Source organism: Pseudopipra pipra, chromosome 18 (genome assembly GCF_036250125.1).
Source record: "Pseudopipra pipra isolate bDixPip1 chromosome 18, bDixPip1.hap1, whole genome shotgun sequence".
NCBI classification, from domain to species: Eukaryota; Metazoa; Chordata; class Aves; order Passeriformes; family Pipridae; genus Pseudopipra; species Pseudopipra pipra.
In genome coordinates this window covers 5,692,492-5,709,332 of record NC_087566.1, presented here as the reverse complement: position 1 = coordinate 5,709,332, position 16,841 = coordinate 5,692,492, and the positions used below count along the sequence as shown (strand labels likewise).

The 16,841-nt window shown below is 55.8% G+C and overlaps 1 protein-coding gene and 2 gene segments (V, D, J or C); all 3 read right to left on the bottom strand.

Moving 5' to 3' along the window:
* Positions 1–1,719: 1,719 nt before the first annotated feature.
* LOC135424014 (Ig lambda chain V-1 region-like) lies at positions 1,720–4,340 on the bottom strand. The segment is given in 3 exon segments: positions 1,720–2,393; positions 2,528–2,599; positions 2,816–4,340. Coding segments are annotated over 2 exon segments (356 nt in total).
* A 1,248-nt stretch (positions 4,341–5,588) lies between these two features.
* On the bottom strand, positions 5,589–7,428 carry LOC135424358 (Ig lambda chain V-1 region-like). The segment is given in 4 exon segments: positions 5,589–5,669; positions 6,106–6,358; positions 7,133–7,205; positions 7,340–7,428. Coding segments are annotated over 4 exon segments (453 nt in total).
* A 2,399-nt stretch (positions 7,429–9,827) lies between these two features.
* Positions 9,828–13,423, bottom strand: LOC135424357 (immunoglobulin lambda-1 light chain-like). Its single transcript, XM_064675548.1, has 4 exons — positions 13,374–13,423; positions 10,554–10,835; positions 10,343–10,421; positions 9,828–10,121 (listed from the first exon to the last, which is right to left on the bottom strand). Exons 1-4 carry the CDS (start codon positions 13,421–13,423, stop codon positions 9,828–9,830), a joined length of 705 nt encoding a protein of 234 aa, XP_064531618.1.
* Between the last annotated feature and the right edge of the window lie 3,418 nt (positions 13,424–16,841).

The window sequence follows — 16,841 nt, the reverse complement described above, 5'->3', positions numbered from 1 at the left end:
GGGTTGAGCCAGTGCCCTGGGAGAACAGCCATCCCCAGGCAGAGGGATGGGGAATGCCACAGTCAGAAGAGAATGGACCTGGACATGGTCACAGGCACATTTGTGGAGCAGAGCCCAGTCCAACACATCCCTGCACAGAGGCAGCTCAGGCAGCAGCAGGAGGACATGGTCATCAGTAGTAGGACAGAGTGGGGTGAGGGACAAGGCTACATTGTGATCTTTATTGTGACAAAGAAATGCTCTCCAGACATGGGGGGATCAAGAGAACCTGCAGCTCTGTGGGACACCAAAAGGAGGATGTTCCCAGCCATGGCTGTGCAGAGGGGACAGGGACATTCTTCAGCTCCACAGCCAACAAGGAGGGAGAAGGGCTGAAATCTTTCCTCTGGTTTTGGAATCTGTCTCGCTTCCTGTTACCTGTTGGCACCACACACCATAGCCACCACTGCTGCTGTCCCAGCTACCACAGAAATAGACAGCCTCGTCCTCGGCTTGGACCCCAGTGATGGTTAATGTGGCCGTGGAGCCGGACTGGGATCCGGAGAATCGCGAAGGGATGTCCGAGGGTCTGTTGCTATTAGCATAGATCACAGTGACAGGGCCACTGCCAGGGACCTTCTGCTGGTACCAGCCATAATAGTTGTTGCTACCCCCAGAGCAGGTGATCTTGACAGTTTCTTCACTCTGTGAGACAATAAGGACGGCTGAGTCAGCGATGCTGCCTGGATCAGGGAACCTGGAGAGGGAGAGGAGAGAAGGGAGAAGAGTGGGATCAGTCAGAGCCCCAGGAATAAATCCTACTTTGGCAGCAGTATAGGGCCTCTGTGTCCAAAAGTTGCATCCAGGTGCAGCTGATCTGCCCATGGTACCTGAGCTGTGGGCAAGCACTGCAAGGAGAAGGGTCAAGGCCATGCTTCTATCTCTCCATCTCTGCCTCCCCAAAATGATGGGGCTGTGCCATGGACTCTCTCTAGCTTTTAAGCCCCCACCTGCCTGGGTCATGGCTTTTTCATGCAATTCAGACCCTGCATTCAAGGGAGGATCCTACTGGCCTCTCTCTCCCCATCTCCCACCCAGCTCCCTCAACAGAGGGTTCTCACACCCCACTTCACCTGCTGAGACAAACTGCCAGATTTATGGTGGGTCACTTCTGACACGGTGATGGCCAAGCGTCCAGACATAACTACAGTGTGTTGTTCCCACCAGGGATCCCTATAGCCAAGGGCCTCTGGAGCACTACAAACCTGCAAAACCACTCCTGGAAGCTGTGGTCCTCAAACTTTAGTCATCCCTCAAAAACAGCATCCCACAGAACCCACAGTCAACAACTGTCCTGCAGGATGCCTTCATCCTGATCAGCACTGCTGTCCCAGCCACCACAGAAACAGACAGCCTCATCCTCAGCTTGGACCCCAGTGATGGTTAATGTGCCCAAGGAGCCAGAGTGTCATGAAGGGAAGCCTGAGGGTCTCTGGTGGTTGTTGTAGATCACAGTGACAGGGCCACTGCCAGGGACCTTTTGCTGGTACCAGCCATAATAGTTGATGCTACCCCCAGAGCAGGTGATCTTGACAGTTTCTCCACGCTGTGAGACAATAAGGACAGCTGACTCAGCGATGCTGCCTGGACCAGGGAACGTGGAAAGCGAGAGCAGAGAGGGGAGGAAAGGGAAGGTCACACAGTTTCAAAGAGTATAGAACTGCCTGGACAAGGTTACATGGAATACCACAGTCAGAGGAGAACACACACGGACATGGTCACAGGGAAACTGTGGAGCAGAGCCCAGCCCAACGCATCCCAGCACAGAGAGAGCCCTGGCAGAAGCAGGAGGACATGGTCATCAGTAGCAAGACACAGTGGGGTGAGGAACACAACTACACCATGAGTTTTATAGGGACCAGGACAATGGTCCCCAGCCACCATGTGATCTCCCATTCTCTGGGACAAGAAAGAAACAACATTCCCTGTTGTGGCTGTGCAGAAGGGACAGGAACCTGCCTCAGCCCCACATTCAGAAAGGAGGGACAGGGGCTAAAATCTTTCCTCTCATTTTGGAGTCTGCCTCACTTCCTGGTGCTTGTTGTCAAAACACACCATAGCTGCTGCCACTGCTGCTGTCGTAGCCACCACAGAAATAGACAGCCTCGTCCTCGGCTTGGACCCCAGTGATGGTTAATGTGCCCGTGGAGTCGGACTCGGATCCGGAGAATCGCGGAGGGATGTCCGAGGGTCTGTTGCTGTTGCGATAGATCACAGTGACAGGGGCAGTGCCAGGTAGTGTCAGGCAGCATAACCCCAGCTGCTGCTACTCCCAGAGCAGGTGATCTTGACGGTGTCTCCCACTTTGACCGACATCGGAGGTGACTGAGTCAGCGCTGCCTGGACCAGGGAACCTGAAAAGGGAGAGGAGAGAGAAGAGAAGACAGGGGTCAGTCAAAGCCCCAGGAGCACAATCCTCCCTGGGCAGAGGGACAGGACCCCTGTGCCCAAAGGCCCCATCCAAGCACAGCAAGTCTGGCTATGGCACCTGAGGTGTAGGTGAGCACCGCGAGGAGGAGAGGGACCCAGGCCATGGTGTGATCCCACCAGCTCCACGTCCCTGCAATGATGGGGTTGTGTTGTGGACCCTGACTCCCTTTTAAGCCCCCACCTGCCCAGGCACAGCCCCTCCCTGGATATGTGGCCATCAGTGTTCACTGGAGCTCTTGCCCCAGTGCTCCCCCTGCCCACTGCAGGCTCCTCTGGGGACACATCCACCCGCCCTGCAGCAACCAAGTCTGCTTGGTGCTTCCTGGTCCCTGGGTGCCCACGCTACCTGTGCACTGATCAGCAGCAGTGACACAGGAGCTGGGCAAACCAGGTCCTGCTTCAAACCAGGTGCTTACACTGGGCCTCTCTTAATTGCCACAAGGGAACCTTCAAGCAGAGAAGTGGGACTGTGGAAGGGCAGTAGAGCCACACCAAGACCAGGAGCTTCAAGGCTACTCAACAGGAAGGAAACACAAGCCCCCAGGTCCTCCATATTCAAAGCTGGGGGTCTCAAGTGGCCTCACAGCCACTTGGAGTTCATATCAATTAACTGCCCACAGCATCCTCCCACTCTTGTCCAGCCTGGGGCAGCCCCTCTGCTGTCTGCCCACCACACAGCCCAGGGCAGCCTCCAAAGGAGCCAGTGGGGGCTGCTCTGCACCACAGTGTTACACACTGGCACCTGGTTGTCCACAGCCCCTTTGCCTCCTGGCAGCCCTGTGAACCTCAGACTGTGCAGTGGAACCACACTGACACCGTGTGGGGACAAGAAGGGCCTCAGGGACAGCACTGGAGGAACTGAGACCACAGTCTGGCACAGGACTTTGCCCTTGCTGCCTGTCACCTCTGCCACAGCTCCCACCAGGTCCAGAGATTCCTGGCCATGGTATTTGTGGGGAGAAGTACCCGGTCACAGTTGTGCATTATCCAGGAGCTGTGACACTTCCATACCCTCCAGCACCAGCAGAAGGATCGATGCCACTCACACAAAGCAAACAGCAACAGTCATCCCAGAGCACCCAAGCATGGCCACACTATGGGGCACTTGGATGCCAACCAGCACTGCCCTCCTGGGCATTGCAGTGACCGAGAGCCTCGTCCTTGGCTTGGACCCCAGTGATGGTTAACGTGCCCGTGTTGTCAGACCAGGATCCGGAGAATCGCGAAGGGATGTCCGAGGGTCTGGTGTCAGTGTCATAGATCACAGTGACAGGAGCACTGCCAGGGACCTTCTGCTGGTACCAGCCATACAAGCTGTTGCTACCCCTGCAACAGGAGATCCCAGGTGTGCTGGCACCAAGGACAGTGGACTTAGCAATGCTTCCTGGAGCCCGGAACACAGAGAGTGAGGGAAGATGAGGGGCCTCAGCCATTGTCCCAGGAGCACAGCCCTCCCCAGGGCATCGGGACTGGGGCCTTGTGCCCAAAGGTCCCCTAGTGCGATGGATGAGCCCAGAGCCACCCATAAAGAACCCAAGGTGTGAGGGTCCTGCAAGGAGAAATGGCAGCAGTAAGAGGAGGCAGAATGCCAGAGTCAGTGCCTCCACCGAGCTGATCAGCACTGCTGCTGTCCCTGCTACCACAGAAATAGACAGCCTCGTCCTCGGCTTGGACCCCAGTGATGGTTAATGTGGCCGTGGAGCCGGACAAGGATCCGGAGAATCGCGAAGGGATGTTCGAGGGTCTCTCGTCATTCCAGTAGATCACAGTGACAGGGGCACTGCCAGGGACCTTCTGCTGGTACCAGCCAGAATAAGGATAGCTGCTGCTAGCCCCTGAGCAGGTGATCTTGATGGTCTCTCCTAGGCTGGCTGACAACTAGGACAGCTGACTCAGTGCTGCCTGGACCAGGGAACCTGGAGAGGGAATGGAGAGAGGGCAGAAGATGGGGGTTAGCCAGTGTCCCAGGAGAACAGCCTTGTCTGGGCAGGGGGTCGGGGCTCTTGAACCCAAAGGTCCTGGTGGAACAGAGGGACCACTGCCCCATGCCAAGCCTAAGGCCTGAGCCCTGGGGCTCCATGTAGAGACCTGGCAGAGCAAGAGGACATGGCTGTCATCAGCATGAGGTGGCAGCACAGCGCAGACATCACCACTGCTGTCCCTGCCACCACAGTGGCAGGACAAAAGGACAAAAGTTTGTCCTCAGCTTTAGCCCCAGGGATTGTTAATGTGCCCATGGAGCTGGACTAGGATCCAGAGAATTCCAAAGGGATGTCTGTGGGCTCTTGGTGCTATCATAGACAGGGGATGTTATATAGTTACAGGAGCACTACCAGGGACCTTCTGCTGCTACAGCCATACAAATTGATGCTACTCCCAGAGCAGGTGATCTTCACAGTGTCTCCCACATTGGCTGCCACTGAGGATGGCTGAGAGTCTTGCCTGGACCAGGGAACCCAGAGAGTGAGAGGAGAGAGAAGACTCTGACTTGCTTTTAAGCCCCCAGCTGGGGATCTGCACCACAGTGTTACACACTGGCACCTGGTTGTCCACAGCCCCTTTGCCTCCTGGCAGCCCTCTGAACCTCAGACTGTGCAGTGGAACCACACTGACACCGTGTGGGGACAAGAAGGGCCTCAGGGACAGCGCTGGAGGAACTGAGAGCAGAGCCTGGCACAGGATTCTGCCCTTGTTGTCTCTCACCTCTGCCACAGCTCCCACCAGGTCCAGAGATTCCTCCAGTCCTGGCCACAGCCTTCAGGGCTTCTGCACAGCACCCTGCCCAAGGCAGCCGGGGAGAGCCTCTCACACAGACACAGGGCCCTTCAGCACAGTTGCTCTCACTAGAGGCGAGTGGCACAGAGCCCATGGACCAGAGCAGGATGCCCAGAGATAATGACAGGGATTCTCCCAGCTTCTCTGGGCAACAGCACCAAACACAGGACAAGACATTTGGAGGGCAGCAGCAATTAGTCACACCACAGCTCTTTACTGCCAGGAGCCCTGTCACTTCCACCTCCTCCAGCACCACTGAGGGTCTCTTTGTGCCAGCACAGATCATAGTGACAGAGGCATTGCCAGAGACCTTCTGCTGGACTTAGCCACAGGCACTGCTACCCTCAGAGCAGGTGATCTTGATGGTTTCTCCCATGGTGGCTGACAATGAGGACGGCTGACTCAGTGATGCTGCTCCAGGGAACCTGGAGAGGAAGAAGAGAGAGGGGATAAGAGTGGGGATCAGCCAGTGCCCCAAGAATACGGTCCCCTCCTGGGCAGTTGGAGGGGGAATGCTACAGTCAGAGGGGAAGGGGTGGAACCACAACCAGAGGGAAATTTGGGGAGCAGAGCCAAGCCCAACACATCCCAACAGAGAGGCAGCGCTGGCAGCAAAAAGAGGACATGGTCACCAAGAGCAAGAGACAGAGGGCTGGGGGACAAAGGAACTCTGTGAGATTAGTAGGGACCAGGACAATGGTCCACAGACACAAAGTCATCTACGGTGCTCTAGGACACAGAAGTGGGGACATTCACAGCCACGGTCATGCAGAGGAGACAAAAACCTGCACGTCTCCCACATCCACAACTCCGTTTGGCCATGAGAAGGAAAGAAAACCTCCATTTTTAACTCTTCTGTACCTCATTTCCACATTCTCTCTGTATCACAATACCAGCATAACTGCTGTCGTCCCAGCCACCACAGAAATAGACAGCCTCGTCCTCGGCTTGGACCCCAGTGATGGTTAATGTGCCCGTGGAGCCGGATGTGGATCCGGAGAATTGTGAAGGGATGTTCGAGGGTCTCTCGCTGTTATCATAGATCACAGTGACAGGGGCACTGCCAGGGACCTTCTGCTGGTACCAGCCATAGTAGCTGCCACCCCCTGAGCAGGTGATCTTGATGGTTTCTGCTGGGTTGGATGACACTGAGGAAGGCTGACTTATGGATGAGGCCTGGACTAGCAAACCTGGAGAGAAAGAACGGAGAAGGGAAAAGACATGGGTCAGACAGCACCCATTTAGCACAGCCAACTCCCGGGCAGTGGGATGGGGAGTGCCACAGTCAGAGGAGAATGGATGCAACCACTGACACAGGGAAACTTGAACAGAGGTGAGCCCAATACATCCCAGCAAAGAGACAGCTCTGGCAGCATCAGGACCACATGGTCATCAGTAGCAAGACAGAGTGGTGTCAGGGACAAAGCCACACCATGAGTTTTGCAGGGACCAGGACAATGGTCTACAGACAGAAGTTCACCTCTAGGTCTCTAGGAAACAAAAGGGGGGTTATTCAGAGCAAAGGTTGTGCAGAGGAGACAAAAACCTGCCCTAACCCCACATTCACAACCCTGCTTGGCCATGAGAAGGACAGAAAAACTCCATTTGTAATTCTGCTTTACATGACTGGAAAATCTTTCTTTGTCACTATACCAGCATCACTGCTGCTCTCCCAGCCACCACAGAAATAGACAGCCTCGTCCTCGGCTTGGACCCCAGTGATGGTTAATGTGCCCGTGGTGCCGGATGCAGAACCGGAGAATCGCGAAGGGATGTTCGAGGGTCTGTTGGTGCTTTGATAGATCACAGTGATGGAGGCACTGCCATGGTAAGGTACTGGTACTGGTACCAGCCAGCATAAGGATAGCTGCTGCTAAGGCCAGAGCAGGTGATCTTGACGGTGTCTCCCACTTTGACCGACATCGGAGGTGACTGAGTCAGCGCTGCCTGGACCAGGGAACCTGAAAAGGGAGAGGAGAGAGAAGAGAAGACAGGGGTCAGTCAAAGCCCCAGGAGCACAATCCTCCCTGGGCAGAGGGACAGGACCCCTGTGCCCAAAGGCCCCATCCAAGCACAGCAAGTCTGGCCATGGCACCTGAGGTGTAGGTGAGCACCGCGAGGAGGAGAGGGACCCAGGCCATGGTGTGATCCCACCAGCTCCACGTCCCTGCAATGATGGGGCTGTGTTGTGGGCCCTGACTCCCTTTTAAGCCCCCACCTGCCCAGGCACATCCCCTCCCTGGATATGTGGCCATCAGTGTTCCCTGGATCTCTTGCCTCAGTGCTTCACCTGCCCACTGCAGGTTCCTCTGGCCCACCAAAAGGCAGCACAATCACTCTGGGCTGCCTCCTCCTTCCCCAACACAGCTGCTGAGCTCAGCCAAGGACCACTCAGTCCATGTTCCTGCCCAGTAGGACCATGGTCTGGCTGCACCAGGAACTCCTGTCACAGGGCAGGAGACAGCCCCACCTGGGCACAGGGACACATCCACCCGCCCTGCAGCAACCAAATCTTGTTGGTGCTTCCTGGTCCCCGGGTGGCCACACTATCTGTGCACTGATCAGCAGCAGTGACACAGGAGCTGGGCAAACCAGGTCCTGCTTCAAACCAGGTGCTTACACTGGGCCTCTCTTAATTGCCACAATGGAACCTCCAAGCAGAGAACTGGGACTGTGAAAGGGCAGTAGAGCCACACCAAGACCAGGAGCTTCAAGGCTACTCAACAGGAAGGAAACACAAGCCCTCAGGTCCTCAAATTCAAAGCAAGCTGGGAGTCTCCAGTGGCCTCACAGCAAACATGAGTAGACCTTGGCTGAAGTTCGTATCAATCAACTGCCCATAGCATCCTCCCACTCTTGTCCAGCCTGGGGCAACATCAAAGAAATTTGGGGAGCAGAGGCCAGCGCAATGCATCCCAGCACAGAGGCAGCTCTGGCAGCAGGAAGAGGACATGATTGTCACTAGCAAGAGACAAAGGGGTGAGGGACAAAGACATGCCATGATTTTAGTAGGGACCAGGACATAGATACAAAGTCACTACCAGTGCTCTAGGACACAAAAGGAGGAACGTTCATATCAATGCTCATGAAGAAGAGACAAAAACCTGCACCAGTCCCACATACAGAACTCTGTTTGGCCATGAGAAGGAAAGAAAAACTCTATTTTTAATTCTTCTGTACCTAACCTCCAAAATCTTTCTTTGTCTCTATACCAGCAGGAATGCTGCTGTCCCAGCTACCACAGAAATAGACAGCCTCGTCCTCGGCTTGGACCCCAGTGATGGTTAATGTGCCCGTGGAGCCAGACAAGGATCCAGAGAATTGTGAAGGGACGTCCAAGGGTCTGTTGCTATTAGTATAGATCACAGTGACAGGGGCACTGCCAGGGACCTTCTGCTGGAACCAGTCATAGTAGCCATGGCTACCACCAGAGCAGGGGATCTTCACAGTGTCTCCTGGGTTGACTGACACCGAGGACGGCTGACTCAGCAGTGCTGGACCAGGGAATTGGACAGGGAGAGAAAAGACAGGAGCAAAGGTGGGTCACCCAGTGTCCCAGGAGCACAGAACTTCCTGGACAAGGTTACAATGTCATAGTCAGAGAACAGACAAGTTGGGGACAAAGCAACACCATGAATTTTGTAGGGACCAGGACAATGGTGACCCCAGCCAGAAAGTCACCCCTGTTCTCTGGGACACCAAGGAGAGGATATTCCCTGCCATGGCTGTGCCTTAGCCCCACAGCCAGACAGGAGGGAGAAGGGCCAAAATCTTTCCTCTGATTTTGGGTTCTGCCTCACTTCCTGCTACTCACTGTCAACACACCATAGGTGCTGCCACTGCTGCTGTCAGAGCCACCACAGAAATAGACAGCCTCGTCCTCGGCTTGGACCCCAGTGATGGTTAATGTGCCCGTGTTGCCGGATGTGGATCCGGAGAATCACGAAGGGATGTCCGAGGGTCTGTTGCTGTTATTCCAGATCACAGTGACAGGGGCACTGCCAGGGACCTTCTGCTGGAACCAGCCATAGTAGTTGCTGTTGCTGCTCCCTGAGCAGGTGATCCTCACAGTGTCTCCCACATTGACTGACAACAAGGATGACTGAGTCAGTGATGCTGCCTGGACCAGGGAATGTGGAAAGGGAGAGGAGAAAGGGGAGGAAAGGGGAGGTCACACAGTTTCCCAGGAGCACAGAACTGTCTGGACAAGGTTACAGGGAATGCCACAGTCAGAAGAGAACACACATGGACATGGTGCCAGGTACATTTGGGGAGCAGAGCCCAGCCCAACACATCTCAGCACAGAGACAGCTCTGGCAGCAGCAAGAGGAATTGGTTATCAGTAGCAAGACACAGTGGGGTGGGGGACACAGCTACACCATGAGTTTTGCAGGAGCCAGGACAATGGTGTCCCCAGCCAGAAAGTCACTCCTGTTTGCTGGGACACCAAGGAGAGGATATTTCTCACCACGGCTGTGCAAAGTTGACAGAAACCTGCCTCAGCCCCACAGCCAGACAGAAGGGAGAGGGGCTAAAATCTTTCCTCTGATTTTGGGTTCTGACTCACTTCCTGCTACTCATCACTACACACCATAGTAGCCACTGCTGCTGTCTGTGCCACCACAGAAATAGACAGCCTCGTCCTCGGCTTGGACCCCAGTGATGGTTAATGTGGCCGTGGAGCCGGACTTGGATCCGGAGAATCGCGAAGGGATGTCCGAGGGTCTCTTGTCATTGTAGTAGATCACAGTGACAGGGGCACTGCCAGGGACCTTCTGCTGGAACCAGCCATAGTCATAGCTGTTACCAGAGCAGGTGATCTTGATGGTGTCTCCCACATTGGCTGGCACTGAGGACGGCTGACTCAGTGATGCTGTCTGGACCAGGGAACCCAGAGAGGGAGAGGAGAAAGGAGAGAAAAGGAGGCTCAACCAGTGCCACAGGAGCAAAGACCTACCAAGAAAATGTTACAGGGAATGGAACAGAGGAGAACAGACGCAGATATTGTCAGAGGCATATTTGGGGAGCAGAGTTCAGCCCGATATATCCAAGCACAAAGGCAGCAGCAGGAGACATGGTCCTCAGTAGCAAGACTCACTGAAGTAGGAGACAAAGCCACACTGTGAATTTTGTAGGGACCAGGACAATGGTCCACAGACACTAAGTCACCACTAGAGCTTTGGAAACAAAAGGGGAGGATATTCACAGCCATGGTCATGCAGAGGAGACAAAAACCTGCCCAGTCACACATCTACAACTCTGCTTGGTCTTGAGAAGGAAAGAAAACCTCTGTTTTAACTTCTCTGTACCTCATTTCCACGCCTCTCTGTGTCACTATGCCAGCATCACTGCTGTCGTCCCTGCTACCACAGAAATAGACAGCCTCGTCCTCGGCTTGGACCCCAGTGATGGTTAATGTGGCCGTGGAGCCGGACTGGGATCCGGAGAATCGCGAAGGGATGTTCGAGGGTCTCTTGTCATTGAGATAGATCACAGTGACAGGGCCACTGCCAGGGACCTTCTGCTGGTACCAGGCAGTGTAAGGCCAGCTAATCCCAGAGCAGGTGACCTTGACAGTGTCTCCAGGTTGGCTGAAACCGCAAAGAGCTGATTCAGCAATGCTGCCTGGACCAGGGACTGTGAAGAGGGAGAGAAGACAAGGATCAGTCAGTGCCTCAGGAGCACAGACTGCCCAGAGCAGATGGATGGGACCCCTGTGCCCAAAGGCCCCATCGGGGCACAGCAAGTCTGGCCATGGCACCTGAGACGTAGGAGACCACCACAAGGAAAAAGACCCAGGAGATTCCACCAGCTCCACATCCTCACACTGATGGGGCTGTGCTGTGGACCCCAACATCCTCTTAAGTGCCTACACAGCCAGCACAGCCACTTCCATGGAAATGCGACCCTCTGTTCCCTGACAGCTCCTGTCTCTTGACCACCACCAGCACAAAGATCACTCTAGGCCACCTGCTTCCCGGGCCACTCAGCTGGGAAAAACACGTCCTGCTCCACACCAGGCTTCTCTCAGGAGCCACAAGACTACAACCAGCTCAATCCTGGTATCTGGGCAAAGACCCCTCAGTCTTTGCAAAGATCCATGTCAAGGGAGGGCAGGAACACTTTTCTACCCCACCTTGTCGATGCACCCTCTGCAACCACCTCCTCCCTGCCTGTGACCCTGGCCTCACCCACCCCCCAAGCACCTCTGCAGCAGCACAGCTCCTCCAGCCGCTCCCCTTCCCACACAGGGGCTTGTTTGCAGGGTTCTGCTCCCTCAGCTGGCCCAGCCCATTGCCCACAGAGCACACACTGCCCCCAGCACACCCCTCTGCAGGCACTGCTCTGGCACCACTGACGCTCCTGCTTCCCAGCAGCACCACAGGAAACGAAAGTGCTCTGCCTCCTGAGCCTCTGGAGCACGAGGGCAAGTGCCCAGCCTGCCCAGCTCCACATAGAGCTTCCCAGACTTGCCTCTGCCTTTCCATGCTGCTCCAGTGAAGGAGGCAGGATGGATCTGCTGGCATGGCTGGAGTCTTTGGGCATGTCTGACAGATCCTGAAATGTTTTACATGTGCAAGCCTGGAGCCACCCTGTAGCCAGGTGGTGGGAGCTGCTGGGAGGGCAACAATGTAGGGGCTGGAATAAAGCCAAGGTCCTCGCCAGTCGCTGCATCTTTGGCTCTGTTTGGTGTTGCTGGGGCAGGTGCTTGGCACGGGATTGTGGGGTAAGTGGCGAGGGAGCTGGGAGACTGTGCCCAGGTGACACTCAGGGATACCATCCCCTGCATGGTGTTGCAGACAGGGCATGAGACCCCCCCCCTCCTTCCTGGGCAATAAATCCCCAGGGCCAAATCCTGACCCTGGCCCCAGCTCAGGGTCCGTGCAGTCCCTGTGCTGCAGACACTGCCCTGTCACTCTCCCCAGGGTTGGGGCTGGCTGCTGGAGGGATGGGGTTGTCACTGGGAACACAGCACCTGCAGTGCCCTTGTGCAGGGCACAGGGATCTTTGCACGGAGCTCATTTTGTGCTGGCAGGAATAGCTGCAGTTGCTGGCACTGCTGGGGCAGAGCTGGGTGAGTGGGGTGGTTCATAATTAATGTGCTGGAGCTCCAGGCATGTTCCCATCTCCTCTTGAATTATGGGTGAAGAGCACAGACCGTTATCTGGGAGCAGAGTGGGGTGGGCTGCAGTTTTTCATGATTTCTGGAGGGAACCACTGCCAGTGCAGGGCTCCAGCCCCCAGCCCCAGGGGTGGCTGCGGCACTCCTGGGGGCTGCGGTGGGTGCAGGAGTCCTGAGAATCTCCCTCTGAGGCTTCAGAGGTGAAGCCTGGGCTGGAAGAGTCTCTCTATGTGTGAAGGGGCCCAATCACAGCCCCCCTCATCCCCACACCGGGGTACTGGGGCTTTGTGATCCCTCAGAGCTCAGGGCTGGAGCTCCACGCCAGCCGTGCCATGGAACACGCAGGACACACGGGACAAGCAGGATTCACGGGACACGTGGGACACAGCGAACACACGGGACACACGGGACACAAAGAACACATGGAACACAAGGAACACACGGGACACAAAGAACACACGGGACACAAGGAACACACGGGACACAAAGAACACACGGGACACAAAGAACACACGGGACACAAAGAACACACGGGACACAAGGAACACACGGGACACAAAGAACACACGGGACACAAAGAACACACGGGACACAAAGAACACAAGGGACACAAGGAACACACGGGACACAAAGAACACACGGGACACAAAGAACACACGGGACATGCAGGACACGCGGGGGCGCCGCGAGAACGCGCACGGGGAGGAGCCCGGAGCGCCGCCGCAGCCGCCAGGGGGCGCTCGGCTCCCGGACGCGTCCCCGCCACTGTCACCGGTGTGTCCGTGTGTCCGTGTCCTGTGTCCGTGTGTCCTGTGTCCTGTGTCCTGTGTCCTGTGTCCTTGTGTCCCTGTGTCTTTGTGTCTCTGTGCCTGTGTCCTTGTGCCCCTGTCCCCTGCTGCTGTCACCTGCATCCTTGTACCCCTTTTCCTTGGGCACCCATGTTCTTGTACCGCTGTCCCCTTGTGTCCTTGTGCCTCTGTTCCCTCATGTCCTCGTGCCCCTGTACCCCATGTCCTCATGTCCTCGTGTCACTGTCTCCATGTCTTTGTCACCCATGTCTCATGTCACCTCATGCCCCTGTGCTCCACATTCCCCTGCTACTGGCCCTTGTGTCCTTGTACCACTATTCCTTGTGTCTCCATGCCCCTGGCCCCCATGTCCCCTGTGCCACTGGCCTCCATGTCCCCATGCAATTGTGCCTCTGTCCTCATGCCTCTGTTCTCAGTGTTCCCACACTCCCTGTGCCTTCCCATCCCCTCCACTGTGCCCTCTGTTTCCCCCATGTCCCATCATGTCCCCCTTTGGCCCTGTCCCCCCAGGTTCCCCTGTGTCCTCCATGCAGTCCTTGCCCTCCTGTCTGTCCATGTCCCACTATTCCCCACTGCACGGCCCAGTCCCAGCCCCTTGCACCCACAGGACACAGGGCAGCTGCCCCATGAACCTTCCTGGGTCCAGCCCAGGGTGGTCCCAGCCCCAGCTGGTGAAAGAAGGGGCCCAGTTGGCCACAGTGAGCCCCACATGGCTGCAGACCCCCAGTGCCCTCCAGTACCAGACCAGGGTGTGAGGGGCACCCAGATGGTGGGACCAGTTGTCAGCCAAGGGGGACCATGGAGGGCCCAGGCTGTGGCTCTCCACAGGCATTGGGGGCCCAAAATGTTGGGCAGGAGCCCTGGGAACAGACATCCCAGCAGAGGGTCCACATTCCCTGGGGGACCTCTCCTGGCCAGCCGTGGTGTCCCCAGCAGAGGACTGCAGTGGCACCAGGCAGGGTCTGGCAGCAGAGACCGTGTGGGTGGTTTGACACCAAAGTCTCAGCACACACTGGGCAGCCCTGCTGGGACCCCACATCTGGGGAGTTTTGTGCCTCTGTTGGGAATGCTGGGCTTCCCTGGCTGTCTGGGAAAAGAACATGGAAACACAGCCATTGCTGAAATGGGGCTGGGAAATGGCTTTTTCCCGCTCCCGCCCTGCCAGCGGCACGGCCCAGGCAGCGGTGCTCGGGGTGCCACGTGCTGGAAAGTTTGTGCCAAGGCAGTGGAGCGTGGAGAGGCCAGGGCTATTCCTGGCTCCCAGATGGTGTTTGGCTGAAGCGAGCTCTTGGTTTTGGCGGGCTGTAATTTTAGCACAGCCTGTTCCCGCGCTGTGGGGCTGTGGTCAGAACAGCTGCCAGTTCAGCTGGGGGGCCACGATGCACATCAGCACCCCCTGCCCACCCACAGCCAGCCCAGGGTGCCCGGCCAGAAGTGCCCAAAGCATGGCAGAAATGCTTAACCCCAGTGTTCTTCTTCCCTGCAGTGGCTGCAGAGGAAGAGGAAAGGGCTGTGGCTCTGGTGGTGTGTGTGCAGGGTGAGGAGCTGCCAGAGAGGGTGTCACTGGCCAGAGTAGAATCATAGAATTGTTATGGTGAGAAAAACCCTTGAAGATCATCAAGTCCAGCCTTCAACTAACACTGCCAGCTCCACTGTTAAATCGTGTCCCTAAGCACCACGTCTGTCGGGTGCAAGGTCCAGCCTCAGGGTGCACCCCACATTCCCCTCCGATCCCCCCACCCTGCCTGCAAAAGCAGGTACTGCCCACCCCGGATGTGGAGGGGGGAGAAGGCAAATTTGGCTGAAAATCCTCCCTAACTGGGTGAGTCAAACCCTCATGCTCCCTCCTAAGGGCCTGGTGAGGACCACAGCAGCTGCCCCTGTCACACCCCTCAGCCACCACTGCCAGAGCCTTGCTGTCACCATACCACCAACATCACCCAACCTAGAAATTTCTTAACATTAAGCTAAAAAATCCACCCTGGGAGTTCTAATAAGGGCTGCAATTCAAGGACCACCTTTCTCCATACAGGCAGCACCAGCCCTGCACTCAAATCTTTCTCCATTAGCACACCTGTCTGGGGGATCAGCAGCTGTTTCCCCCAAATATGAGAGAAAACAAGGGTTTGCTGGGTGCCCAGACCAGGCTGAGGCTCTGCTGGAAGTTGTGTTTTATTACCACAATAACCCTGAGATGATAAATATTTTGAAGTAGAAGAAAGGTGTTTATTTTTGAGTTAGTTCATCTTGTTTACAACCTGTTTAGAAGCCTGGGCATTTCTCTTTGGGGCTGTTTACTGGGCTCTCCCCAAGCTGTTACAGGGTTTTATACACATTTAAATAACCCCCAGCAAGGTATCTTCCTGCCAGCTGCATGTGGTGTCAGTTGCTGTTTTGACACAGCTATGCAAATGGTTGCTCTTGTTTTCACAAATGGGCTTGAATGCTCAGGTCCTGTTTTTGACTACACCAGCCTCAAACATTTATTTATTTTATTTAATTCCCTTTCAATTGCAGGGTGATAAAACTTGGCTTTGGGCTCTCTGGCTGTCTCCAACTGGGTGTTTGACCTGGGGTTGCCCAGGGGTGTTTGATAGTATTTTTTCATAACTTGTATTTTATCATTTATATCTTGTATTTTATTGATGTATAACCTGTATTTTATTCATTTATTACCTGTCTTTTGTTTCTCAGACTTGGGGAAACTTACCCCACATTTTGTGAGCCTGCAGGCTGCCCCTGTACCTTTCAGAAAGTTGGACTGAGGGATGAGCCCAGTGAAAGGGCTGCCTGGCAGCAGGCAGGGACTAATTAGTTTAATTCAGTTAATGAGAGAGGATTCAGGGTGACCTGGCAGCAGGGTAGCAGCAGGAAGCCTCAGGCTGGTTCCCCTGTGGTGGTGAACTGGGATGAGAAGGGTACGATGTGAGCAGTGTCATTGTCTCCCCTGGCCCCAAACCCCACAGGTGAGGGGTCAGTGGTGCCCAGCCTGGTGGGCCTGGATGCACTGGGATCACTGGAGAGGGTGTGTGGGGGTGTGTGGGTGTGTGTGTGTGTGTGTGTGTGTGCATATATGTGTGAGCATGTGCAGCAGCTGGGACATCCCACACTGGGGCAGGGACCATCCTGTTAGGCAAGACCCCACTGGGGGTCCTGCCAGAGACCCTTCAGGGGACAGGAGGGGTCATCCAGGCTGTGGACACACACCCTACCAGGGCACAGAGTCCCACTAGCCTTGGCAGTGGCCCCCAGTGAGTCCACCATCCAGCTGGTTCACCACCACCAGCACCCACCCTGCCCATTTTGGGCAGCATCAGGCCAGCCCAAGACCTCTCTCCCCACCTCAGGGACTGATGGCCCCACAAGGTGATGGCCTTGCAAGGTGACAGCCTGGCAAGGCAGAGGCAAGAGCTGCCACCATCTTAGGCTGAGCCAAGTCAGGGCGTGGTGCTTGCTTGTCTTCACACGTCAGCACCCACTGGAGACAGTTTCACTTCCCTTTTTGGGGCACCCTTTCAAATTTCTGATTGGGGACTGTAGTGGGTGAGGGATAAATTTAGCCAGGGGATGCCCCACAGTCACACAGCTGCATGGTGAGGCTGGCTTTGGGGGGAATGGGGGGGCAGTGCTGGCGTGGCACAGCCTGGGCTCTGAACAGCCTTTCC

Coding starts and splice junctions, on each gene's coding strand:
- LOC135424357 (XM_064675548.1), bottom strand. CDS start 13,423: ATGGGTGACAAAGACATGGAGACAGTGACACGAGGACATGAGGACATG. Junction 10,422..10,553: donor CAGAGAGGCGTGGAAATGAG/GTACAGAGAAGT, acceptor TTGTTTCCAAAG/CTCTAGTGGTGACTTAGTGT. Junction 10,122..10,342: donor TGGCTTTGTCTCCTACTTCA/GTGAGTCTTGCT, acceptor TCCCTGGTCCAG/ACAGCATCACTGAGTCAGCC.